At 42.1% G+C, this 27,534-nt stretch overlaps 1 protein-coding gene across 22 annotated transcripts in view; it reads right to left on the bottom strand.

The window, feature by feature from the left end:
* The window catches only part of ARHGEF7 (Rho guanine nucleotide exchange factor 7), a 194,811-nt gene that overhangs the window by 114,997 nt on the left and 52,280 nt on the right, over positions 1–27,534 (bottom strand). For 16 of the 22 annotated variants that reach the window (XM_008173205.4, XM_065591905.1, XM_042861430.2 and 13 more), the window contains exons 3-5: positions 9,410–9,494; positions 3,941–3,994; positions 3,665–3,795 (exon numbers count right to left, since the gene is read on the bottom strand). In XM_008173205.4, the coding sequence (XP_008171427.2) occupies positions 3,665–3,795; positions 3,941–3,994; positions 9,410–9,494 (270 nt within the window). The remainder of the gene's footprint in view (positions 1–3,664; positions 3,796–3,940; positions 3,995–9,409; positions 9,495–27,534) is intronic. The other 6 variants (XM_065591991.1, XM_005307595.5, XM_065591940.1 and 3 more) reach the window with 1 other exon arrangement.

Consider the following 27,534-nt stretch of genomic DNA (forward strand, 5'->3'; position numbering starts at 1 on the left):
GCCTACTCAATCCTTCCTAAACAGATTATAACCCTTGATTTTCACATTCCAACCCTGGGAATCATCCCACCACTTTTCAGTAATACCAACAAGATTAAATTTATGCTCAGTGTAAGCAATTAGTTTTATTATTATTCTTAAAGTTTCATTCAATGGCCCATTTCATCTTAGACTACTAAAGTGGAAAAGCAAAATGCTGAATCAGGGGCTCCTCCAAGTGAGAATTTTTTTATGCCATTGCCGTTATCAAAATGTAGTCCCATACCAGTTCCAGGCTTTCCAAACCTATAAACATTAATTTTATTCAGTCTTCACCATCTCAGAGATCACTCTGTGATTACACCAAACACACATGTTGGCGGACACAACACTCATTTCTATTCCCCTGGAATAGAAGCACTAGATCACGCAAAGTAAAATCAAGACTTTAAAATCAAGATGCATTTCTGAACAGAAAAGCAATGTTGCATAGAAGTGTTTTACATATATTAGTTTAAATATTTTCTCTCTCTGAAGTCCCCTACAGCTGGATTCATAATAATGAAGGCATCTGGCTTTATAACCCGAAGAATAACAGTGGCAAGGATTTTTATTTTTTTTTAAGCTCTAGCACAGTGGTTCTCAAACTGCAGGTCATGCCCCATCAGGGGGGTGCAAGGTGGTTACATGGGGGTCACAAGCTGTCAGCTCCATGGGGCTGAAGGCCTGGAGCCCCCATTTAATTAAATTACCCCCCTCATTTTTAATTTATAAGCAGTGGGGGGGGGGGGGTGTCCACGCTCAGAGGTTTGCTGTGTGAAAGGGGTCACCAATACAAAACGTTTGAAAACCACTGCCCTAGCACATTTCCAAAGTACTTTCTGTAACTTATGTGGTACATATAGAATACATCAGGCTGTATTGTAGTACAAATGGTTTATCTACCCTCATATGGGATGACCTGTATAATTAATCAGAGTTTACCCCACACACATGTGCTCATGCAGATACAGCCTTTAAATCACACCACACACGTATACTATTTAATCATGTGTGCGAGGGAGTAGGAGCGAGAGAGGAAAAAACAGGCCCAAGGACTCCATCTAGGAACGCAGGCTACTTCTGTTAACCCACCCTGTTCGTAGTAGTTACAGCTCTATATAAAGCAGCTGAGTGAATTCTACTAACTCATTCCAGCAGGTACGGCTTGTTAACTTCACCAGAGAGGTTAGTGAGACTTTCTGATAAGAGGGATCTAGAGCCTGAGACTTGGAGGTCTCTGGAGGAAAACCTAGAAACTGCCACATTCGGGATGAGGGCTTAAACAGATTTACATTGTGTTAATGTTTCCCATACCAGTCAGTAAACAGTTCTTCAAACATGAACTAAAAGAGGAGGTCTGGGCTCTTCCTTCAAACTTTTTCATTGCTGAAAGGGATCTTTTTCTTGGAGCTCCATACTGTTTAGAGACAAGTGAGAGACAGGGACCTCTTGGTACCAACTGGCAAGTGGACACAGGGTGCACAGGCCTATACAGGGATCCCCTGGGTTTCATGAATGCATACTAGTTCACTGAAAGGTAGCATGTGAGAACTGGCCTGCTAAACCCAGGATTGTGAGTTCAATCCTTGAGAGGGCCATTTAGGGAACTGGGGTAAAAATCTGTCTGGGGATTGGTCCTGCTTTGAGCAGGGGGTTGGACTAGATGACCTCCTGAGGTCCCTTACAACCCTGATATTCGATGATTCTATGATCTCTGAGAGCCAGTAGCCCACTGATTGGCATAATCATGCAAAACAAAGGTACAGATAATATTTGAGGAGTTAAGTATCTATACTAAAAAGATTCTTAAGGTCTTGACCTGGTTTAACTCCACCAGAAGGGGACACACCTCAGGAATGTTTCTTTCAGGCAGGAGATAACAGACAACTCTCTCGTTGTCTGGTCATTTGTGTATCGTATGCCTTACAGAGTATGCCTGTTTACATACTGAGCCACATACAGTAAGAGATTGCAAAATCTACAACAGAGAAAGTCTACAGGATGGAACAAACAGCAGGAGCATGTTCTACTTTAAAATAAAGACAATGGATTGTTTGGGTATATCTTGGAGTGCCAAGCGCCACACTGGATCCTTCACCTAGGAGGCAAGCTGACAGCATGTCTGGCTCATGAAAGAAGGATAACACTCAGAGGGCTTGAGGGTTTGAGTGTGCCTATCGCTAACCTGTAGAAACAGAGAGGTCTGGGAGGCCTAGGAGAGAGTGCATGGGGCCTCCAGAGTTGGGGAGCTGACCCCCAGCAGGCACAGACAAGGCTTCCTCACGTCAAGGGCAGGTGATAGTGAGATGCCTCACAACGCCAGGTTCCCCCTGGAAGTGTCAGAACAGGAAGGTACATTTTGGTATATGATTTCTCTGCTAAACAACCTGATTTTGGAAAACCAGTGGTGAGGGCAGCCCACACAGTGTTTTGTGGCATGCCTCCACATTTGCTCTCTCTAAATCGGAAAGTGAGTCCAATGGCCAAGACAGCCAAAAACTACCACTACTTCCTTTATAGAACAGGCTGTATATTCCTAGACAGGCCGAGACAGTTTTCATACCATGGCTTCAGTAATTAGGAGTCTTATAACTAGAATTTCACTGGGTTGGGATGTCCTGCAATAGATGTTCCCACAGTGGAGTTTTAAGAAAAAACTTGAAAAAATTGAATCTGGTCTCACATGTCCCCACCTGCAAGAGGGTACATTTTTGACTATACACTGACTATAATGTGTTCAAAACATGGTGGGAAGTCAACTGCTCAGAGGATGTGACGTATACAGGTCACATAGTACACTCACATAGTATCACAGTGATACTATAGCTATTGCTGAGGAATCAATTATTACAAGTGCACAAAGACAGAACCTCTCAGGCCAGCATACTTTGGGGTTAAGAAGGAACTAGGAGCTATTTGAGGACTTTGCTGTTGGTAGCAGTCTCTTGTCCTCTGTGTATCCTGTAAAGCTACAGATCTGTTTAACTATGAGATTCTCAATTGGTGGTAAACCCCATATTAGGTGTTGCAACACAGATTCTTAACATGTGTATACCTGACACTTCAACAATGTGATTCTGTGTATGTTGGAACCATGTGTTGGGGGGAAGGGGGTAGGGGGCTCCAGGGTCTCAGTGTACAGGCTGCCAAAACTGCTAAGTGGCTGGGAGATCTTCCAAACTGCCTCCTCCGGGACTGAGTGAGCAAAGCTTTAGAGGAGGCTCCCTTCCCTTGGAAACCCTGGAGAGTTGGGATGGCACAGTCCCATTGGAGGAGATGGAAAATTTGCCCTTTTGAGAGGTGCTTCTTTATTTAAAAAAAAAAAAAAAAAAAAGAAAGAAAGAAAGAAAGAAAAAAAATATATGTACGCAGGCATACAACAAGAAGTGCTTAGTGTTACAACAGAAATACTTCTGGCTGCGAGCATGCAGAAGACTGACTATCTCAGAAGAGAATGAAAAAAAAGCCACTGCAACACACTGTAACTTTAGAGGCCCCCAGTTATATGTATGCAAGAGCAAGAGAGTAGTCAGGGACTTGTGAAATTGGGTTCACCCATCTTGGCTTGCAACACTGTTTTAATCCAGACTGATAAAGAGAAAAAAAAAATCCTTGAACATGATTAAATTCCAGCAGAACTTACCAAACTTCGATACTGTCCCTGAAAGAGTTTTGAAGTTCTACTGTGCAAAGACTGGGATCCAAGGGAATCAAAAGATTTTATCCGATGAGATGAGGGCCGTGCACATACGGAATCACTTCCTAGCCCAATGTCTGTAGAGATGACAGCAAAATACTAGAATTGCAGAAATTATATACACTTTTTACACACCAAGATCAAGCTTGAGTGCCTAAAGCAGAACCATGGAATTTGTGGGTGCTCAATACCTCTGAACACAAGAAATAAGATCAAATATACCTAAATGTGGATTTAGGTGTCCAGTCTTAAGCGCCCAAGTTTGAAAATCTTGGCCTAAAAAGAAAAAAAATCAAGAGACGCCAGAGGAACTCCACACAACCATAATGTAGTAAGTCATTGATCTGGACAATGAAAACTGACTAATTTCCCCTATTATATTTTCAGAAAATTAAAGGTTTTGGGAAAAAATTCATACCAGTCCTTTTCTCTTATGAAAAACACATTTCTGAAGTTAAAATATTTATTCAAACAAAACAAGGTACATTAGAATGTCAATTAAAAACTATGCTTAATACCTACACTGGTTACACGATTTCAAGTGATTCCAGTCATAATTCAATTTTCAATCAACTCCCATTACTTGCAAGGGGCTAATTTAATCTAATCTCCTGTGACAGTGGCAGTTTTCTTCATACACATTCTTATGGAGGTCAGGAAGGGTGGGGGATGGATTCCAAAATTTTAGGAGGAGCGAAAGGATTGAAAGTATTTCTCATTTTCTATCCGCTAGCAGTCAAATTAAAGAGTCTAATAACCAACATCTTTTCAGTTAATAGTCAAAAGAAACTCAAATACATTATTTTTGCCTATATTTAAGCAAGCTATATCTGTTTCTTTGCCCTCTTCCTCCTACCCACTCATTCTCTCTTTGATGCTTCGATTTTGCTCATTTAGTTTTTCATCCACACCCTTTATTTCTGCCATCATTTAATTAAAAAAATAACACGTTCCACTGCCCCCTTTTTCTATATTAATTTGTCTCCTTTTTCGCTCCATCGAGGCTTAGGTTGTTGCTGGGGGTGGAGGAGTGTTGTGGTGGTGGGCTTTTTGTTTGTTTTTTTAAATCTCTTCATTTGCTTCCCTTCCCAACAGACCACACAGCTGAGACCTTCCATCCAAAGGAAGAGTGCCGCACTCCGCTTTCTTTAGAGCTCATCGGTGCTGCTCCTTCATCAGACAGCAACACAAAGTCACTTCTGATCTCAGCTTTGGCTCTAGTGATCCCAAACAGCAAGGTAATCGATTTCATCCCAGCTCTGATGCTGTACTAGTAGGCTACCAGGCAACTCTTCCCCTTTCTTTGGGCCTCTCTACCATCGCCCCTGTTTGTTTGTAGCATGGACGTTCTGTTGGTTGGTGGAGAAACAACTATGCTCCTGCACATGGCACTTTCTCAGCAGCAGACTGAAACAGACACACAGCTTGCAATCTGAGTCTATAGCAATTGCACTTCCCCGGCAGTGCCATGTACAGAAACAAAAGGAAATGTAAGACACCCACCATTCGATGTCAGCTTAAATCTGAGGGTAAAGCAGCTCATTTGGTGTGGCAGAAATGTAACGAGGGGTGTATGTATGGTGAAAGAATGAATGGAGCAGCAGGGAAGCAGAGGGCTGTCGAATTCATAGGATGCTCTAATTCCTTCAAGAAGTTCTCCTAATACTCTTATCTTGTACCAACGACTCATCTTTATCTTTCAGAAAGATTATAAATATACTCAAAAAGAACAGGAGTACTTGTGGCACCTTAGAGACTAACAAATTTGTTAGTCTCTAAGGTGCCACAAGTACTCCTGTTCTTTTTGCGGATACAGACTAACACGGCTGCTACTCTGAAACCTATAAATATACTATGTTACAAATGCATAGTGCATTATTAGAGTTATTTTTCTCTCTTCTCACTAAAATATACATTTTATTCAGATTGACATCAACATACTATAACTTGAAATCAATGGAGCACTTATATTCCAAACAATTTAGAAATTTCCTACGCTAATTTTTTTTTTTTTTTAATCTCTGTGTTAATATAAGAGCTTAAAATAGGTTTGGGGGTTTCTTCCATTTGTAGTATGCCTAAGCTCTAATTTTTTTATGATACATTGGGAGCACGAGGGACCAGACAACATTGCACAAGACAGAACATTTCATTTATGGATCACAAGTTTACTACCAAGGTAGTTGTCTTGGTTATTTTAATACTCTTTATAGTCAACTTTAAAATTCCAGATATGAGAACTGTCAGAGAGCAAGATATTTTAGAGAAAGGATAACCGTGACCTGAAATGTCTTTGCAATACATATATTACCATGAAAAAAGAAAACATATTTGCAATTTGTAAATGAACTGAAGCAGAGGAACCGACATGTCACCAAATCCAGTGGTAAACCTGGAGGCAGTTCATCTCTGTGTTTCCAGATGGAAATCCCTACCCCCCACTTCCTGCTTTGCAAATGGAGATCATCAGGTATTTCCTCTTTGATATATTGCTTTGTTATCCAGCTTGTATTGAATGTGGTGGGAAGACCACTTTGAAACCTTCTTATATGTAAATCCTGTTTTTAAGAGATGAGTGCTGTGTCCTGAAATTCTCTCTTCCATGAAAACAGGGTTACTATGTCAGGACTTTTGTTGAGGTCTGCAACTACCATATAATAAGAAAACATTGCAGTTTTGCTCTGGTGTGGTACTTGCATAATATCTTTAATATAACTAACTGTTTCTTGTATCCATATTGTAAAGATCTATGATAACATTTGCTTTGCTGATAATGTTTTCTATTTTCTTCTCTTTTCTTTTTTTAGTTTAGTTTGGGCAACCTAAGGAATGCCTGTCACTCTCTATTTTTCCATTGCAAAATGTTATCCAGTACATAACAGCAAGGGCACTGCCAGAATGCCCTGTCCATGTTACCCCAATGCCAAACAGGAGGGACCACTCATATCTGGTACGTTGAGCTGTCAAAAAGAGGAAAATGATTCTTTACAATTTTCAAAAGTTTGAAATTGTTTTGTAGTTTCCAGGATTTGAAATTGATCAATTTTGTGTTTAATTTGTTCATGATTTTTTTTAATTCCCCCCTGCCCCATTTTCTTTTGCGAAACTGAAAAGTTTTTGATTTTCCAAAATGGACAAGAAACAATTATTTTCAGCCACTGCAAAAAGGGAAAGGCCAAATGAAAAAAAATAGAAAAAGGGGAAAAAATAGGAGGCTCATTCCCCCCCCCCAATTTTTGAGTTAGTGGAAACAAATTAAATTCTGCAAAAATGCTCCAGAGTAAAGTCATTTTTCCACTAAAATCTTTTGAAAAAGTTTCTGCTAAACTTGCATAAAATACAGAATTTGATGGACTACTATAATTTGCATATTTTATCAAATATGCATTGCCTCATTTGCATAGAATCTCACCACCTTATTCATAGATTCATAGATTCATAGACTTTAAGGTCAGAAGGGACCATTATGATCATCTGGTCTGACCCCCTGCACGCTGCAGGCCATAAAACCGTCCCCGCCCCTTCCCTGGACTCTGCTGCTGAAGTCCCCAATCCTGTTATTAGTGACCTCAATCGGCAAAGACCCTCCTGCTAGAGATCCCTGCCCCATGCTGCGGAGGAAGGCGAAAAACCTCCAGAGGCTCCACTTCTCTGATTCCCCACTTTCACTCCTTCAACTTTCCCCCATCCCTGATTCCCCTCTATCCCCTTAGAGTTTCTCCTATCCTCCTGCAATGTAGTCTGTGATCATAGGACATTGCCTGGAGTGTGCTAATCCCCATCCCATGTGTGCTTATAGAAATACGGTTGGAATGAGTGTTTGCATAGTAGCATTCGATCTCACTGACTAGTACTCTAGCCATATCCCTGTGCCTGTGGGTAGGCTGGGAACTGTGCTCTTGGAAAGGTCTCTATGGTTAGAGTCTTTGAGGGAGGTAGTGCGGCTTAATGGCTAGAGAAATAGACTGGGACTCAGGAGACATGGATTCTATTCTCGCCACTGGCCTGCTGGGTGAACATTGGCAAGTCACGTCACCTCCCTGTGCCTCAGCTGCCCCATCTGTAAAATGGGGCTGACACTGACCTCCTCTGAGGTCTACTGAAAAGTGTTATATAATAGCTACATATTAATTACTATTAAGAACTCATTGGGGATCATGACAGCAGTCCACCAGGACTAACCACTGAAATACTGCCTAGAGTGCCTCCCACATACTCTCCCCATTAAAATCGGAAAAGTAACTGATTGGACGAGGAGTCAGCCTCGGATATTTAACAGCTCTGGCCATTCTACAAGTAAAAGGACAGTTCAGCTTGCCAGAGCATCCGGTCTTTGTTCTCCCTTTTGAAACATGAGCAACAACGTACGGTATTTAACACACAGACCACCACAGCCACTGGATGGTAGCAACTTTAAAGGAATACTGAAATGGTCCGCATTCCCACTTGTGACTTAGACTGATGGTCAGCTGGTGACTCCATTGGAGCTATGCCGGTTTACACAGCTGAATATCTGTTCTTACTAATCTACTAAGCCAGTGCAATACAAATATTTTCTGATGTAAAACAAAAACACAATTTTCCTTTTGTAATACAACAGATGAGTGTGGTATATTGAGGGCTGTGTTGGAACTGCAGTCTATTACTTTCAGAGTGGGAGAGAGGGCATTTCCTAGTCCTGCTTGCAAGCTCGGGAGCTCTACAGGGAAGTGTGCGACATCTGACTTAGTCTGCAGACAGACAGAAAGCCTATATAGTAAGATGGGGTGGATCGTGCCTCTCTGTATTAGGGATCAGACTGTTTTGTGTCTGTTTCAGGGTTTTTGTGTTATTGTTCTGATTTCTAAGAAATAAAGTAGTGGTACGTTGCTACTTTCTAGCAAGAGTATTTATATTTTTATCTAACTTCAATGTGTTTATGCCATGAACATAACAACAATGAGCACAATAAAAAATGAGAAATTGCATTTGAAGAGTTACTGTCATACTAAGGAAAATTCACTTACAACTGACTTCTTTTACATCCATTTATACAAAACTTTTCTCTTCTTAAAAGTTTGGAGTGTTTAAATAAGGGCCTTTGTCCTTAAAGCTCATCTTCTCTTCCTCATTTTGATACCTAATATGATGACCTAATGATTACTTCATAACATTTTCATGACAAAACAGTGCCCTGTCATAAATACAGGATTATGGACTCCACGCAGGATCAGAAAGAAACTTAATAAGGAAGGAGAAAGTCTTTAGTGGCAATCAGTCCAATCCTGCAAACCTTATTCATGTGAGTGGTATCATCTACTTCAATTAAATTAGTCGCACAAGTAAAATTGACCCATGTGTAAAGATTGCAGGACTGGACCCAATGTGTATGTTTCTAGCATCTAAAGAAACACACACACTGATCAGGTACTTTTTAAAAAAAATTAAAAACCTCCACATTTACTTCACTGTGAAACCTCCTCTAAAAACAAACTAGACAATACTGACAAATCCTTTCAAGCTCCTTTAAAACAATGCAAGACTAATACATGGGAAGATGAAGAAAATATAAAGAGAAAACATCTCTGCAAAAGGACCATTGGCAGCATTTTTGGACGTGTCAATTATATTAATTTATCTGAGCTGCTTAAGGATGACATCATAGATCCCCTTCCCCACAGTATGCATCAAAGCAGAACAGATTTTACTTACCTGCAGTTACTTTATTTAGAGCAACTAGGGAGCTGAGAACCTTGCTGAAGTTCTGTCCCTGATACAGATCATTTGCGTCAAAAGTCTGAAAAGGAACAGGAAAATAACATTAGGACACCAGTCACTGAGAAAATACTATTAAAAGCTAGGTAAGTCTACAGTTACCAGGAATGAGAAAAACAAACACAAGTTCAAGTACAAACATTTCTTACCAAATGTTTGTAGTAGCTTTTTAAAAAAAAATACAAGGTAAGAATTAGTGTGCATGTTTTTGTTTTATTTTAGACTAGAGACAGGGTACAGAAAGTTCTACTTGGGCACAGTGAGATATGGAAGTGTGAGTTTAAGATATTTGAGGGTTAATTATAATGATGTAGAATTGGTCCAGCTTTGGTAATTACAGTTTGCCTACCTAGATTCTCTCTATAGTTTTCAAGCAGAAAAAGTTATTCTTCCCATTGTATCTGATGGAGGATTACAAAGTTTGAACACATGCACTGACGGTCAGAGCCCTGGGTGCATGGGACCCCAGTAATGAGCGGGAATGCGGAATCAGCACTACACTCGGCTGATGCAGCAGCTCATGGTATCGGACACCATCAGGTGGTTGAGGAACAGCTATCTATTCTAGAATACATCACTGGACATTGGCAATACCAGGAAAGATGATCTGGAGTGCCGTTGAGAAGCAGTTGGGAAACTAACTGGAATACTTCTCTGATGGATTATATCTAGCGAGGGACAACCTATCCTAAATGCTCGGTTACTGAGGGACAATCTACACTCATTGCTATATTTGTTTTCTACAACCAACTCTCTGTATTTAACTTTTCTTGAGTGTACCGGAATATTTGGATGCTAATATCTAAACTGTATCGTTAAATTTATTAATCTAAATTTGAGTTATTCCTGATTATGTACTATATCAGGGGTGGGCAAACTACGGCCCACGGGCCGGATCCGGCCCCTCAGGGCTTTAGATCCGGCCCGCGGCGCTGCTGGGACCACATCCCTGCGGCCCCCAGGCGGGGTGGCAGAGGTCTCCATGCATTGGCCTTGCCTCCAGGCACCACCCCCCACAGCTCCCATTGGCCAGGAACAGGGAACTGCGGCCAATGGAAGAGTCATGGGAGGTACCTGGAGGCGCAGCAAGGGCAGTGCACGCAGCGCCCTCCGCCCCCCCCCACCAGGAGCCGCAGCGCTTCCCCACCCCCCAACTCTCTGCCCTAAGCCCCCTGCCTGCACCTCACACCCCAATTCCCTGCCCTGAGCCCCCTCCTGCACTTCGCACCCCTCCCCCTTCCCTGAGTCCCCTCATACACCCCGCACCCCTCCTCTGCCCAAATCCCTTGCCCTGAGCCCCTTCCTGCACACTGCACCTCCTCCCACACCCTGCACTCCCTCCCGCACCCCAACCCCCTGCCCTGGCCCTGCATACAATTTCCCCACCCAGATGTGGCCCTCGGCCCAAAAAGTTTGCCCACCCCTGTACTATATGTATTGTATGTCTTTTAAACCAAACTTTGTACTTTTGGATAATTTAAGTGCTATACCCAGATGTACAGACACTCCTTCCTTAACTTGTGTATTATATAATTCTAACATTAGCTTCAATAACATTTTTAAATCTATTCTTACTGTACTGCTAAATGGCTGCTGTGTTTTACCTGAGATATGCTTCCACTACAGTGGTGACTAATTAATGTATGTATACATATTACACGCACACACGGTAGTTTATGCCATACAGCCTTTTCTCAAAGTGCTTTATGAAGTACTATATTATTGTGCATTATATCCATAAAGCACTGATACTGCCTCTGGTCTACAAGACACAGAAGACATGAGTCCCCTGACAATGCATCAATAAAGTTTTCTGTTCTGAACAGTCAAATCACTGGAACTTAGCAGCTAAATCACATTCAGACAATTTTTTTTTTTTTTAAACACAAAACTACTGGAGAGGAATCTAAATTCACAAAATCCGTAATTAAATATAATTATTCGGTAGACAAAACACACTTGAAACTTTGCAAAACTAGGTGAGGACATGAAACATCTGGATTTGCAGAGAAAAATGACCCTGAACATTTGCTTGAGGTAATGGTAAAACTTAACAAAAACCTCATGAAAACAGATATTGCACATGACCCTATTCATGTTGAAAGGAGTTATGGAATTCTCATGCGGAAGATCAGAAAGAGGACAACAATGCCAGCACTATTATAGTTGCTCTGTCTGATGTAAGACAGGGAGAGAATCTCAGTCTCTTGCAGCACAGCAGTTTTTATCTACAAAGTCAACAAGCTCCTGTTTATTTTCCTGATAAGAGACCCACCCCACAGGCATGTCTGAAAGAGTCTGTACCTCTGAAGAGAGAACTCAGATAGAAGGGAAATGAAAAGATCATATTTTTTCAGGGCAGGGGAAGAGAAGGAGAGAGGAATTAAGAAATGAGAAGCCATGCAAGTCATGCAGACTGAAACTTATCTCAAGTGGGACTGACAAAGCAGTTTTTTAGCTCAGGGATTCTCAAACTTCATTGCACTGACGCCCTTATGACAACAAAAATTACTACATGACCCCAGGAGGGGAGACCGAAGCTTGAGCCCACACAAGCCCTGACGCCCCAAGTGGGGGCAGGGCCAAAGCCCAAGCCCCACCACCACGAGAGGCAAAGCCAAAGCCCAAGGGCTTCATCCCCAGGCAGGGGGCCTGTACCTTAAGCTCTGCTGCCCAGGGCTGAAGCCCTTTTGCTTCGGCCCCAGGCAGTGGGGCTTGGGTTTCAGGTTCGGCCTTGGGTCCCAGCAAGTCTAACACCAGCCTTGGTGACCCCATTAAAATGGGGTCCCGACCTACAGTTTGAGAACTGGTGGTTTAGCTGATTTTCTAATAAAGGTGGAACAGATTTCGAGGTTTTGTTAGCCAGGCAGTGTCCTAATAAAGAAAGTCTTTTGTAAAGGATTCATTATATTTAAGTTGTTCTTACCTGCACTGTTGCTTAGATTACCAAAAAATAAAAAAAGGCTGCCAAAACCACAGCTTGTCCTTGACTCTATGTGCAGCCGAACAGCGTTCAGCTCCAGTTTAGCTGCACTGGTTGCTGACACCAGTTGTTAGCAATGGATAATTTTCTTCATAGTGTAGTACAATGGTTCTCAACCATGGGTACACGTAATCTTCCAGGGGGCACATTAACTCATCTAGATATTTACCGAGTTTTACAACAGGCTACATAAAAAGCACTAGCAAAGTCAGTACAAACTAAAATTTCATACAGACAATGACTTGTTTATACTGCTCTATATACTACGCACTGAAATGTAAGTGCAATATTTATATTCTAACTGATTTATTTTATAATTATATGGTAAAAATGAGAACGTTAGCAATTTGTCAGTAATAGTGTGCCTGTGACACTTTTGTATTTTTATGCCTGATTTTGAAAGCAAGTCGTATTTAGGTGAGGTGAAGACATAAATTCCTGAAAGGGGTACAGCAGTCTGGAAAGACTGGGAGCCACTGGTGTAGTCAAGGCTCAAGAGCTCTGTATGCCTACAGAATCAAGCTGTTAGTCAGTGGCTAAAGTCCTCCAAGCAACTACAACTTGTATAAAATATCCCAGAGAACCTCTTCTTTAAATATCACCATACCAAAGACAATTCAAGGACATGTAGGCTTATTTAAAGTTGGAAGAAATAATAAGGGGCTCTCAAGTATCCCCCAGCTGCGAGTATGTGATGCCAACTATGAAACATGAGATAAAGTATTAAAAAAAAATCTACATATATAATATACAATGTAAGTGAACGAGACACTGCCAGCCTCTATCAGAAGGGAACAGAGAATTTGTTGATTTTGCCCTTTTGGCAAAAGTTGCATTTTAAGTTAAAGAGACAAGAAAAAAGGACACAGGATGACACAGTATTAAGAGGACGGCATAGATTGTATATATTCTACTGGAAATCAACTTGCTGATGTGTGTGTTTGTTTGTTTTTTTGGCATCCAATCTGGAAAAATAAAGAGCGCCGAAAGAGTTACAAAGATTCAGGCTTCCTGCAAGTATGTGTTTACTGAGGTAGCTTTTAAGTGGACATAAATTACGAAGTGTAATAGAGGTATGAAACTACAGTGTGCTGATCCTATAAGAGGGTCCACAAGAGCAGACTCTGACTCCCACAGAGTCCTATTGACTTCAATGTGACTATAATTTGTGCTTTCAGAACCCTTTATTGGACTGGGGATTCTAACAGTAAGTAACAAAGAGTCTGGTGGCACCTTAAAGACTAACAGATTTATTTGGGCATAAGCTTTCGTGAGTAAAAACCTCACTTCTTCGGTGAGGTTTTTACTCACGAAAGCTTATGCCCAAATAAATCTGTTAGTCTTTAAGGTGCCACCAGACTCTTTGTTGTTTTTGTAGATACAGACTAACACGGCTACCCCCTGATACTTGATAACAGTAAGTAGACATCAGAAATGCTTCATAACCTGGTACCACAAGGAAGGACTGTTTTATTAAGGCAGTAATTAAAATAAAAGGATGGGAGGGTATTGCTTACAAATAGTGACTCAATTTCAATTTTCCTAAATTTTTTTTTTTTTTTTTTAGTAAAAAGTAAGTCTTTTGCTCATAAAGATGAGCCCATATCCATTATACACTGAGGAACAAGAATTTTCTGCTTCTGTCCTGCCATGTAAATCAACAGTGTTAGAATTTATGCCCCAGACAGACATTAGATCAAATATAAAGAATTAACTTCTCTTTTTTTAAAATACAGTTTAAAAATGTGGACAAAGGTTGGAAAACAAATTTATGCAAGTCTAAAATAAAAAGCATAAGTATATTTAAGCTCACCTTCATTGTGGATTCTCCTACAGCAAAAAGCTCTTCACCAAAACTAGTTTAACTCAAGAATAGCAGGAAGTAAAAAAGCCTTAAGTTTCCTGTTATGCTGAGACTTATATGGGATACTGGGAACAATTTAATGGGTCATTCCAGCATGCATAATGTCATCTAGAAACTGTAACTAGGAAGCACATCTAGTCTGTCTGACTTCACAGGAAGACAGACAGACAATGAGAAGATAGAGGAAGGTTTTGCTGGTGAGTAATATATAATTTTACTAGAAGCAAAGCAGCCCTTCTAAAGGCTGTCTAGCCATGGCAAAATACAGTTACTAACCTGTTCAGTAATTACTGTTCTTTGAGACATGTTGCACGCATCCATGCCACTCAGTGTCAGTGCACCCAGCGCATGGCCGTCAGAAACTTTTTCCCCTCAGCGGTACCCGTTGGTTGGCTCAAACTCCTCCTGCTGCCATGCAGCACTAGGCCTTAACCCCCCCACCCCTCCATTCCTTCTTGCTAGAACTCAGATACAGAAGGACAGGCGGATGAGTCATGAAACGGACATGTGCAACACATATCAAACAACAACAGTTATGGAACAAGTTAGTAACCATTTTTAATTTGAGTGACTGCACAAGTGCATTCCACTCCTGGTGACCCACAAGTAGTAAGAATAGGAGGTGGGATCGGGATCTAGATTGGAGAAAAACTCATCCAACTCTAACATAGTCTCTGGAGTCTTGAGCCACAGCATAGTAGGAGGCAAATGTGTGGACAGAGGACCAGGTTGCCGCTCTACAAATGTCAGCAATTGGAATTTGTGCCAGAAAGGCTGCCGAGGCCAACTGTGGCCTCATCAAATGAGCTGTGACTCTGTCTGACAGAGCAACGTTAGCCAAGTCATAGTACATGTGTATACAGGATACAATCCAGAAAGAAAGTCTCTGGGTGCACACTGACCAACTTCTTATTCTGTCCACCACTGCTACAAACAGCTGGGAGGATGTATGAAAGTGCCTGGTTCGGTCCAGATAAAACACTAAGGATCGCCCGACATCCAAAGTATGCAAACACTGTTCCTTTCTGCTCGTATGTGGCTTTGGGTAAAATACAGGCAAATAAATTGCTTGATGTGGAAAGAAGAAACCACCTTTGGGATGAACTTCGGATGAGGACACAGGTAAACCCTGTCCTTAAAAAAAAAAAAAAAGGATTGTATATGGAGGCCCCAACATTAATGCCCATAGTTACCCTACTCTTCTGGCCAAAGTAATGGCCACCAAAAACGCCACCTTCATTGATTGCTGCAGCAGAGAACAGGAACAAGCTCAGATGGAGAACCTAATTCTTGACAATCTTAAATTGAGATCCTGTGGGGGAACTGGGTCTTGTCTCTGAGGGTATAATCTGACTAAGCCTTTTAAAACTCTTATGCACATGTCATTGGAAAAAATAAAGTGATTGTCCACTTTAGACTGGAACACTGAAATAGCTTCCAGATGATGGAACTAACTGCAAAATCTTGGTGTTTCAGATATAATAAGTAGTCCACAATATGTTGAGCTGAAGAATCAGGTCAGTGATACTTCACACTAGCAAGACCAGACAGAAAAAGAAGGCTTTCTACTATTTAGCAGGATCTCTTGAATGTCTTTCAAGTAGGCCTGCTATACAATATCTAGCCATGGAGTTGGAGTATCTAGCCATGCAGGTAAGTGAAGTGATTGTAGGCTCGAGTGGAGTAGGAGACCATGATACTGGAGGATTAGGTCCAAATCTAGTGGAACTGAAATTGGAGATATCACTGACTACCAGGAGAGCGGAGAACAAGTGTTGATGGGCCTATACTGAGACGATAAGTATGACTCTGGCCTGGTCCTATCTTATTTGTAGTAATACCTTGTGAATTAGCGTGACTGGTGGGGAAGCAAAGAGGAGCCTGCCTGACAACATCATAAAAAAAACCATGGTTTTTTTTATGGAACCTGGACCGTGACCCCATAGGGAGCAGAAATGGTGACACTGTCGAATGGACTTTGTTGCAAACAGGGCTACCTGGGGAAACCCCCACCAGTGGAAGATGTATCTGGCCACAACTGGGCAAAAAGACCACTCGTGGTGAATCAAACCATCTGCTCAGATAAGGGGTGGTCCAAACTACGGCCCAGGGGCCACATCCGGCCCTCCGGACGTTTTAATCCGGCCCTCAAGGTCCTGCTGGGGAGCGGGGTCCAGGGCTTGCCCCGCTCTGGCACTGCAACCAGGGAGCGGACTTGCCCCGCTCTGCACGGCTCCCAGAAGCAGCGGCATGTCCCCCCTCTGGCTCCTACATGTAGGGGCAGTCAAGGGGCTCCGCATGCTGCCCCTCCAACTCCTCCACCCCCGCAGCTCCCATTGGCCGGGAACTGCGACCAATAGGAGCTGCAGGGGCGGCACCTGCGGACAGGGCAGTGTGCAGAGCCACCTGGCCGTACCTCCGCATATGTGCTGGAGGGGAGACATGCTGCTGCTTCTGAGAGCTGCTCGAGGTAAGCGCCACCCAAAGCCTGAACCCCTGATCCCCTCCCACGCCCCTGCCTCAGCCCTGATCCCCTCCTGCCCTCCAAACCAGCCCGGAGCAACCTCCTGCACCCGCAGCCCACACCCCCAGCCAGAGCCCTCCCCCCTCGCCTCACCCCACCCCAACCCCCTGCCCCAGCCCAGAGCCCCCTCCTGCACCCTGATCTCATTTCTGGCCCCACTCCAGAGCCTGCACCACCAGCCAGAGCCCTCAAGCCCTCCCACACCCCAACCCCCAATCTCGTGAGCATTCATGGCCCGGCATACAATTTCCATACCCAGATGTGGCCCTCGGGTCAAAAAAGTTTGCCCACCCATGGCTCAGATGGTCTGGTAGGTCATTCTGTACCCCCAGCAGGTGAGAAGCTTCTAGATCTTTCAAGTTGGCAATACTGAACTCACAGAGCAGAGCCACTGCTTGGCAGAGTGGAGAACAGCGGGCTCCTCCCTGCTTGTTGAGGTAAAACACTGCCTCTGAGTTGTCTGTTAGGACTAAACAGGCTGCTTCCCCCAATCTGTAATAGAAATACTTGGCACACCAGTCTCAAAGCTTTTAGTTCTCGGACATCCGTAGAGAACACAGGTGGGCTCCCATCCCAGAGCAGAAGTGTGGGGGTCGATTCTGGGTGGGCAAATGGAACATTTACACTTACGTTGGCTGGATTAGTCCACCAATCTAGGGAGGTGAGGACATGAGAGGGCACTCTTACCATGGAGTCTAACTGATGGCAGCCAGCCCTGCAGAGTCCTGAGGCGCAGTGTGGCATATTGAACCACATACGTGCATGAGGCCAGGTGACCCAAACCCCTTAAACAGTTTTGCACTGTTGTGACCTGATGTGCCTTCAAACCTTAAACAATTGATCAGATTGCCTGGAACCTGGAAGAAAGGCCCTGCCTTGAGATGACTCCAGTACAGCCCATATAAACTTTAATCTATAGCCCAGGGACAGGAGATTTTTCTGCATTGATTAAACAGTCCAAGGGCACTGAATATTGACTGGATCAGGGCAGGAGCGGCGCCAGGGTTTTTGCCGCCCTAGGCGGCAGCGCTCCTCCTCTGAGCATTCGGCAGCGGGGGTCCTTCCGCTCCGCGTCTTTGGGGCACTTCAGCGGCGGGTCCCAGAGCGAGTGAAGGAATTTCAGTCGAAGACCCGGAGCAGAAGGACCCCCCCGCCGCCGAATTTCTGCCGAGGGCAGCAAAATGCCGCCCCCCAAATCCTGCCGCCCTAGGCGACCACATAGGGTCACCTAGTGGAAGCACCAGCCCTGGATCAGGGCAACACTGTACTGTACTTGTAGTCTGGACCAGCCCCTGGCCATCCAGGTAGGGGCAAATCTGAACTCCCAATCTTCAGAGGAACACCACTACTACTGCCATGACATTTGTAAAGACTTTAGGAGATGCTGACAGGCCGAAAGGCAGTACAGTAAACTGATAATGATTTCGATTTACCAGAAATCAGAGGTACTTCCTGTGAGCTTGATTGACTGCCACAAGGAAATAGGCATCTTTTAAATCAAGGGCAGCATATCAGTCCCCAGGATCCAAGGAAGGGATAATATAAGATAGGTGACCATGCAAAACTATCTTCTTTAAGAATTTGTTGAGTTGTTGCAAGTTTCAAACTGGCCTGAACATTGGGTCCTCTGGTAGTAAGTGGGTAGGGCCCTTTCCAACCTCACAGGTTACATGGGGACAGACAAACTGCCTGCAACCTCCAGTTCTGCTTACCAGAGAACATCCTCACATGACTCCTCCTCCCCCTTCATGGAGCGGAGTTCTCCTTTATATTGTCCAGCTAAGAGTGTGGGGCAATCATGAGGTGCTAATCAGCTGATTCCCAACACCTGTCCCTCCCTCCTTCCTCCCCCACCCCAGGGCTATTAAAGGGGTAGATCATCCTGTTACAGTATCATTTAAATTCAGAGGCATAAATGTCCCTGTCGGTGTGGCTGGCCCCTGTAAATAAACTAGTTCCAGCTCCCCTGTGCCAGCATAGGTACTCCCATTTAGCCAATGAAGAGGGTGGGGCAGCAGCAGGGGCTACAAAGGTCAGGAAGAGACCCTGAGAGTCCTGGTGAGAGTCATTCAGGGGACTGGAGGAGCTCTCTGCCGAACCCTGCCGAGAGTAGCAAGTTCTCTGCAGACCCTCCCTGCAAAGAGGGAGGAATTGCCTAGCAGTCTATATGTTTGGGACCTGGGAGAAGGTTGAAGGCAGGAGAGCAGCAGGAGGAACGTGCTGGCTGGCACACCCAAGCCTGAATCAGGGCCACAGGGCTGAAGACAGGGGGAGAAGCAGAGAGAATTGCCCGCTGGCTCTAAGCAAGAGCGCCACAGTTAAGGGCAGAGAGGGCTAAAGGCAGGGGAGCAGAGAAGACATCTCCAGGGCCTGAGAGCTGGACCCAAGGGAACAGTGAGGGATGCTCCCCTGGCAAGGCTGCTCACAGCCGAGAGGGGTTCCTGCTGGGAAAAGCGGGTTTGCACTCCAGTTGAAAGGACTCGTGTGGCTGTCATGATACAAGGACAGAAGAAAGCTGCCCTGGAGACATGGTGTGAGGTGACAGACAGCAGGGCTGCGCTGGAGAGCCAAGGCATGATGAGGGGTGCCAGGACTGTATGTTGCATGCAGAGGCGGTACTGGGGCTGTATGTTGCATGCAGAGGCGGTGCTAGCCCATTAGGGGCCCTAAGCAGAAATATTTTGGGGAGCCCCCCATACATACAACACATTAAAAAAATGAATGGGGGGCCTCTTGAGCTGCTCAGGGTCCTAAGTAATTGCTTAGTCTGCTTATGCCTAGTGCCAGCACTGGTGGCGTGTACTTTTTGGACTACGCAGGTGGAATACTAGACTATGGTTGTGGGACCTTTGTATTTATATTTGGGAAGACTTGGGGGACTTTTTCCGGAGACTCAGAAGAAGGGAAACTGAGGCACACAGACCTCTCATGCTGTGGCCTACTGCGGGAAGATGCCTTGGATGGGGCTGAACAATGACAGTCCCCCCCAGTAACATCCTGAGCTTGAACATTATTTGTAAATCTGTTGAGGTTTCTGAGGTCCAGAACAGGTCTCACAGTGTCTCCCTTCTTAGGTATCAGGAAATATCTGGAGTACCCTTGGTGTTGTGGAGGAAGTTTCTTTATAATCCTCCTTATAGGGGACGGGGGGAAAAAGAATTTTTTTTTTTTTGTGCTACAGGAGTTTCTTGTGAGAAAGGTCCCCAAAGGGAGATTGGGGAGGGGGAGGAAAGTGAGGGGACTCGGTGGAAAATTGGATTAACTGTCTGACGGTATCTGGTACTCAGTAATCCAAGGCAATCTCACACCAAGCACTGTAAAATGATGAGAAGCAGTATGAATTGCAGAGAGGTGTAGGGTTCTCCAGGGTCATAGCAAAATTGCTGTTTTGCCAAGACAGTAAGTGACAAAGGACCCTGCTTCTGTATTGAGGCCTTTTAACAGGAGCAAACCTGGAATAGGCAGAAGACAAGTATCTTCTCTGAGATTGGGTGCTCTGCACAGGGGGAGACTGTCTGTCATACCACACCTGGTGGTATCCTTCCATCAATTTCTTTATGTTTCAGCTTTGCAACCACACTCCCGCCAGAACCCAGCAGCCCCAAAAATCCTAATTAACTATGCACTAACTACAAAACTATAAGAAGAGAGGATAGGTAGCTTGTGGATGTAAAAAGGTAGTTCCGTTTAGTTCTCTGTGATGGCAGCAAAAGAGCTGAGGTAGGCTGAGGGTGCACTTCTTTATATAGATAGGGCCACTGCCATAAAAGTGAGAGTGCTACTGCACCCCCTGCTTCCCAGCAAAAATGGCTTTTCTATATGGTTCTGCAATTTGATGGTACAGGCCCCAGCTCCCATAAGTGGGAATACACAGAGGCCCTTAAAGAACACTATCTCCTCCAAGACCAAAGATCATCATTGTTCTATTAGCAACACAGGTGGCAGCACAGTTATGGTGAACCTGTGAAGGTAAGATCCGTGGGCCAGAGTATTTAAACAGAACTATTTCCTGACTCCATTCAGCCCTGGTTTTGAAATCAATATAACTGATTACAAAATGTTCACATTCCATGAATACAATCTAATCAATAGAACTATTTTAGCATTAAATTTGTATACATTTTAAAATGCTGTGGTGCAATTCCCTTTTATGATGCGACAATGTTCGCACACAATATGTGCTTCTGAAAGGAGATCATGAGGAAGACTACATTAAAAGCATTCTTTAATTAGCTCTTGCAAAATATTGCAAGTCTACAGTACATCATAGATTATAAGGCTGGAAGAGAACTTTGGATTCAAATAGAGTAACCTACAGTATGACATAGACCATAGGACTCTCCTGAATTAATTCCTGTTTGTATCAGAGCATATCTTCTAGAAAAAAAAATCCAGTCTTGATTTAAAGATTCTCAGCGATGGAGAATCTACCACAACTCTTGGTAACGTGGCCCAATGATTAATTACCTGCACTTTTAAAAATGTTATCCTTATTTCTAGTCTGAATTTGTCTAACTTCAACTTCCAGACACTGGATTTTATTATATCTTTGTCTGCTACACTGAAGAGCCCATAATCAAATATTCCCCATGTAGGTACTTATGAACTGTGATCAAGTCACCCCTTAACCTTCTCTTTGATACACTAAATATAGTGAGAGACTCCAGGAGTTTAATCTAAGGCATGTTTTCCAATTCTTTAATCATTCTCATGGATCTTCTCTGAACCCTCTCCAATTGATCAACATCGTTCTTGCAGTTTAGACACCAGAACTGAACACCGTCAGGGTGGATAAAAATCAATGATTTTTTTTAAAATGTTTTTAAAGGATTTTTTTTATTTAAATTAGATTTTTTTGATAAAATTCTTTTTGAGGAAAAAACCTAAAGATATATTATAGTTCAAAGATATCTCATCATGGAATAGGGATTATAAATTCTAATTCTATAGTATGAGACAATATATTCATGTAATGTTTAAGAAAAGTTTTGTAAATGAGTTCCAAAAATTCATGGATTAGGAACCCAATCTTATGGGGTTCCAGGGGTTTCTGTATAGATTATTTAGGTTAATCTTTCTATCTACCCAATGGGACTCAGTGCTCAGTCTAGAAGATACCATCAGAGCTGTTTAGTTTTGCAGTTCTCAAACTGTGGATTTGTGTCTCCAGAGATAACATGCTTGTTAACTGCAAAAATGTTTTTAAATAAATAAATATATAGAGGTGAGAAATAACAGATCTCAACCCTATTGTCCCTCTGCAAATTTGTGTACACAGAGTCAGTCCCTTACCTCTTTCTAAAAGTGCTAAGTTTCAAAAAGTTCAATGAACAGAAGATTCTTGGGGGCGGAATAGATCTGGACCAGGAGAAGAAGTCTGGAGATAAATGTGAGAAGGGAGGGACAGGCAGTAGAAACAAAAGTGAAACTGCTTGAGCAGCATATTTCAGAAGTCTTGAGGTCTTTGAGTGTGTAGCCTTCATTGATTTGAGATCTACCATACCATTCTCTCACTAGAAGGGAAAACCTATAGTGACAGCAGACCATAAAAGAGACCCAGTTTGGGAATATTTTAATGAATTTCCTCTACCTGTGGGTAAGACAGGCATGCCTGCAAAATGCAAACAGTGCAACAAAGAAATGCAAGGCCTGGTTGCCCAAATGAAACAACATCATGAGAAGTGCTCCTTTTCAGGAGGAAGCTGCGTTGACGTTGATGAAAGGAACATGTCTGAACATGCAGGACCTTCAGGTTGGTAAACTTTATTTCATACTTCTTTCTTAAGGACTGCCTGTCTTCCTTCTGGACCATTCTTGAATTCTCATGTTTGAGCAAAAAATATAGTTGTTACTCTATGGTACTACCATTTTAGATGTAGTTGTGATAAAAAAAATAAATAGCTGAAATAGGCAGATCTTCCTTTTACAATTTCACCTTTAAAGTATTGAGTGTCAGTGAATGCAATGAGTTCCACTAAAGCAGCAGTATGGAAATAATAGTTAAATAACTGCACTGACTTATTTTGTTTAGGAGAATCCTTCCTCAACATACAGGATTCTGAAGACTATCCACCTTCAAGATCACCATCATTTTCTATAGTTTCAGAGTTATCTGCCAATGATAGTGTTTCAGTCACATCATATATGTCACATAGCCACAGTATATCACCTGTAGCAAAAAGGAAAAAAAATCAGAAACAAACATAGGTAAGTTTGTGATAAGAACCAGCCGATTACAAAAAAAGAGGTAACTGATGAAAAGAATTGCCCGGTTTGTTTATGCAACAAACTCTCCTTTCCGTATGATTGAGAACCCACACTCCATTAACATGGTTCAATCATTAAGACCAGGATTCAGTCCACCCAATAGAGCAGATGTCGCAGGCAAATTTCTGGATAAAGTATATGAAAGGGAAATTGAGCAGTGTGCAAAATGTTAATAGGGTAAAATTGTTAATCTGAGTCTTGATGGGTGGAGCAATGTCCACAATTATCCTGTTGTATGTGCTTTGTGACAACAGAAGGAGGGAATATCTTCCTTACAGAAAATTGATACATCAGGAAATGCACACAAAGCAGTAAAAGCTATAACAAACTGTGAAAAAAAATTCAAATGTCTAGTATGCATCTTGGTCACAGACAATGCTGCAAATGTATCCAAGATGAGAAGAATATATTTAGGAGAGAGAGTCCCAAGGTAATAACAATCATTTTATCAGTGCTCATTTGATGCACCTCCTAGCCAAAGACTTCAGTGTTCCAGAAATAAAGGCTAATGTTGTTGAAATTGCAAAATACTTCTGTTAACAACCACTTTGCAGCCGCTACTCTGAAAAAAGGTGGGAGGAACAAAGCTAACTCTCCCACAAAATGTGCGATGGAACTCAGTAGTGCACTGTTTTGAGCACTATATCAAGAACTGGCCTAATCCAATGACAGTTTGTGAACAAAATAGTGAAAAAATAGATGGCACTGCCACAGCCAAAGTTCTCAAGATTGGGCTTAAGAGAAATGTTGAACACATGCTGAGTACCCTGAAGCCTATTGCTGCAGCCTTGAACAAAATGAAGGGACATAGCTGTTTTATTGCTGACGCTGTTGAAATTTGGAAGGAACTGAGTGAGATCTTAAAAAGAGAAATATGCAATGACAGAGTTAAATTACAAGCATTAAAAAAACGAAGAGGAGAAGCACTATCTCCAGCTCATTTTCTTGCAAAAATTCTCAATACTCGGTACCAGGGTCAAACCTTAACTGCTGAAGAGGAGGAGATGGCTATGACATGGACATCCAGCAATCATATCTCCATAATGCCAACTATAATAAACTTCAGAGCTAAGGGCGAACCAATCAAGAAATATATGTTTGCTGATGATGTTTTAAAGAAAGTCACACCAGTGAACTGGTGGAAGTCACTTAAGCACTTGGATTCAGAGACTGTTGAAGTGATAATCTCACTTTTAACAGCAGTAGCTTCTTCTGCCGATGTAGAAATATTTCCTTCCTTTGGACAATTCATTCCAAATTGAGATATCGTCTGGGACCTGAAAAAGCAGGAAAGCTTGTTTTTCTTTTCCAGATTATGAACAAACAGGAAAATGAAGGTGAAGACGACTGAGTTATCTGCGGAAGCCAATATTTTAAATTTCTCACGTTGACCTGGATGACACAGTAGATTTTTTTTTTTTTAATATTTCATTTAACTATTTTAGTTAAAAACCATTTTAACAAAAACAAACCTGATTTTAAGAATCTTGAATGTTTAACTAAATTCAAAAATTCATATGCTTGTTTTGTTAAAATATTATGTTTGCTGCTGAAGAAAAAAAATCCAGAATACATAATGTTGTTGTTTTAGTTAAATAAAACAATATAAATGTCTGTCTGGTGATGTTCTCTTCCTAATACAGCATGGCAAGAAAATCCTCCAAATATTAATGATTAATCTATTGAATTGGAGTTAGTTCATCTCCCAATGACTTCATAAATATCTGCTTCAATTACCTTTGGTAAATGAAATAACCAAACAATCATTCATTTTCTGATATAGCTGTAAAACTAATCTGAAAAGTTTTAAAAATAAATCACTTAAAATATATATATAGTGTACACCTTCTAAAAATGAAACCTACATCTATCTCTGAGTTGTGAAGAATATGTATTAAGATCATAACAATCAACACGAATGCACTTTTATGTAGAAATTTATGATTAAAACAAGTCTTCCTGACTAATGATTTAAATCAACTTGATTTAAATCAAATCCACCCTGAACACCAGTATTCCAATAGCAGTTGTACCAGTGTTAAATACAGATGTAAAATAACCTCTATTTCCTATTCAATATTTCCATTTATACAGCTACAGATCACATCTGCCCTTCTTGCCCAGTGCAATGCTGTGGCTCTCTCATTCAGCCTCTATTATGACTCCCGACCCTTATGCAAACTTACTGCTTCCCAAGAAAGAGTTCCCCCCTCCTGTAAGTAAAGCTTGCAATCTTTGTTCCTAGATGTTTGACTTTAAATTTGGCAAGACAAAAAAACCCACAATCATTTGCTTGGGCCCATTTACAAGGGGGCCAAGATTGCTCTGAGTGACCTATCCTTTTCATTATTTTCCTCTCCACGTTGCAAACATGTTCTGGTGGCTGAAACCAAAGCAGCAGCTAGGCTGGAGCTGCTGGGGGGGAAAAAAACCTAAACGTTTGAAAATGGTGACACTGATAAAAAGCCACCAAGAAAACACTCCCTCTCAGCCCCTCCCAGAATTCCTATTCCTTCCCCCATCCCCTGCCTTTTTTTTTTTTTTTTTGGACCAGCTGTCTTGGTGGCTCCCTGAAAGCCACTTGTTGTTCTTCCTCTGCTCCTGCAGATGCTACTAATGCAGCTGCCTTGTGAGCAGACCAGGTGTGCAAGACTGTAGCCTAAGACAGAAGCCCCTCTGCCCAAGCTTCTCTTTCTTCCCCTACCACTCACATCAGCCTTTGAGAAAACAAATGTAGCTGGCCTCTTTCAGCCAACAAGTGACAGCTCCCACCCTGAATAGCACATAACCTTGAGCAGCCCAGAAGGGAAAAGAACCAACAAACAAAAAAAGAGGCAGACAGACAATGAAAAAAGGGAACCAAGACAACAGGAACAGAGAGAGGGGAAAGAAGAGATGGTGATGACAACTTGCTGGGATGAGGAACACTACTCCCACCCACATCTGCTAATTGGCTGCAAAAAGTTGAGAATCATAAGATTTTTCCCCCTTCTTTTTTTTTTTTTTTTTTTTAAAAGAGGAGTTATATGTGACTGGGAGGCCAGGCAGCTTCGGCGTAGGAGTGCCATATGGTTGTGTAGCTAAAAAAAATATATATATATTAGTATTAAAATGTAACATTGTTTCATGTGTGCAAACATCAGATGGGAGGAGGAACCTAGGATAAAATCTCACCCAGATATAAATCCAGTTCTTCAGAGGTAAAACTTCATTGCATTAAACGCACTGCAAAACCTAAACAGTTTTAATTCCAATATTTAGTAATACATCTTTAAGAAATCTACAGGAGTAGGCAATACAAATACACACTATGTAGACAAAAATGTACATATTGGTACAAACTAAACAAAAATTCAAGAGGTACTGTAGTGAGGTGAGAAATTTCATTATGTTTTTTAAAGCCATCTGAAAATCTTCTGTTAAAGCCCTTCCAGTCACAGAGTGGATAAAAATGAATAATTTAAATAAATAAGTACATAAACATAAAAACAAATCTGATTTTAAAAAAATTAATATAGGTCTATCTTTTAAATAAACCAATTTAAAATTAAATTTGAAATTCACAACTCATGTTAAGGCTTAAAATTTTTATAATTTATTAAAATAACAAATTCAATACAAAAAAATATTAAGTAGTACATGTTTGCTGCCAAACATTAAAGAAAGTCAAACCACTGAACTAATAGAAGTAACTGGTGACACAGAGGTGACAACTGGCAAAGGGTTCACCATTCTTTCCAAGCAACTCCTGTCTTAGACCTGACAAGATCACTACACCTAATACATCACTTCCATGCGATTTATCCACAAAGGGCAGCATGTGAGGTATCTACTGAAAGGTTGTACCTTATCAATACTCAGTCATTGTGAGATGTGTGTATGAGTAATATTTAAGGAATAATGGGACCATACTGAAAATTATGCCCTTATGGTCTTGGAGTGAAGGTGAGTCACCAGGGAATAATGGCTCAATGATGGCCCATTTGAGTTGTCACCCCTCCCTGGCTAGCCAATTACCTAATGTATTGCTCAATTGTCTATCTTTGCACCACCCCAGAAAGGTCAATGAAAACCAGCAAAGAAACTATCAACATCAACACCACTTGGAAGTGAGAAGGATAACATGACAGTGAGGGGATCCCCTTCAGGGTATCACAGGATGGAGAAAGACACTACAGATCCATTCACTGAGGCAGTACCTTCATGAGTGGGAGTGCTTCATGAAACACTGGGTCCTAGCTCCTTAGGGCAAGCAAGCACTGCAAAAGACTGAACTTTGGGGGGGTGAGAATCTACTTTATTAGATAGGGAAGATAACTATTAATACATATAGGCTCTAGTTCACATTTTATTATTTTGGTCTGTATGTAACCATTTGTATTTATCACTCACATTTGTTTTGAATCTCCATTCTTTCTTGATTA

The sequence above is a fragment of the Chrysemys picta genome, chromosome 1, assembly GCF_011386835.1.
Source record: "Chrysemys picta bellii isolate R12L10 chromosome 1, ASM1138683v2, whole genome shotgun sequence".
Taxonomy (NCBI): Eukaryota; Metazoa; Chordata; order Testudines; family Emydidae; genus Chrysemys; species Chrysemys picta.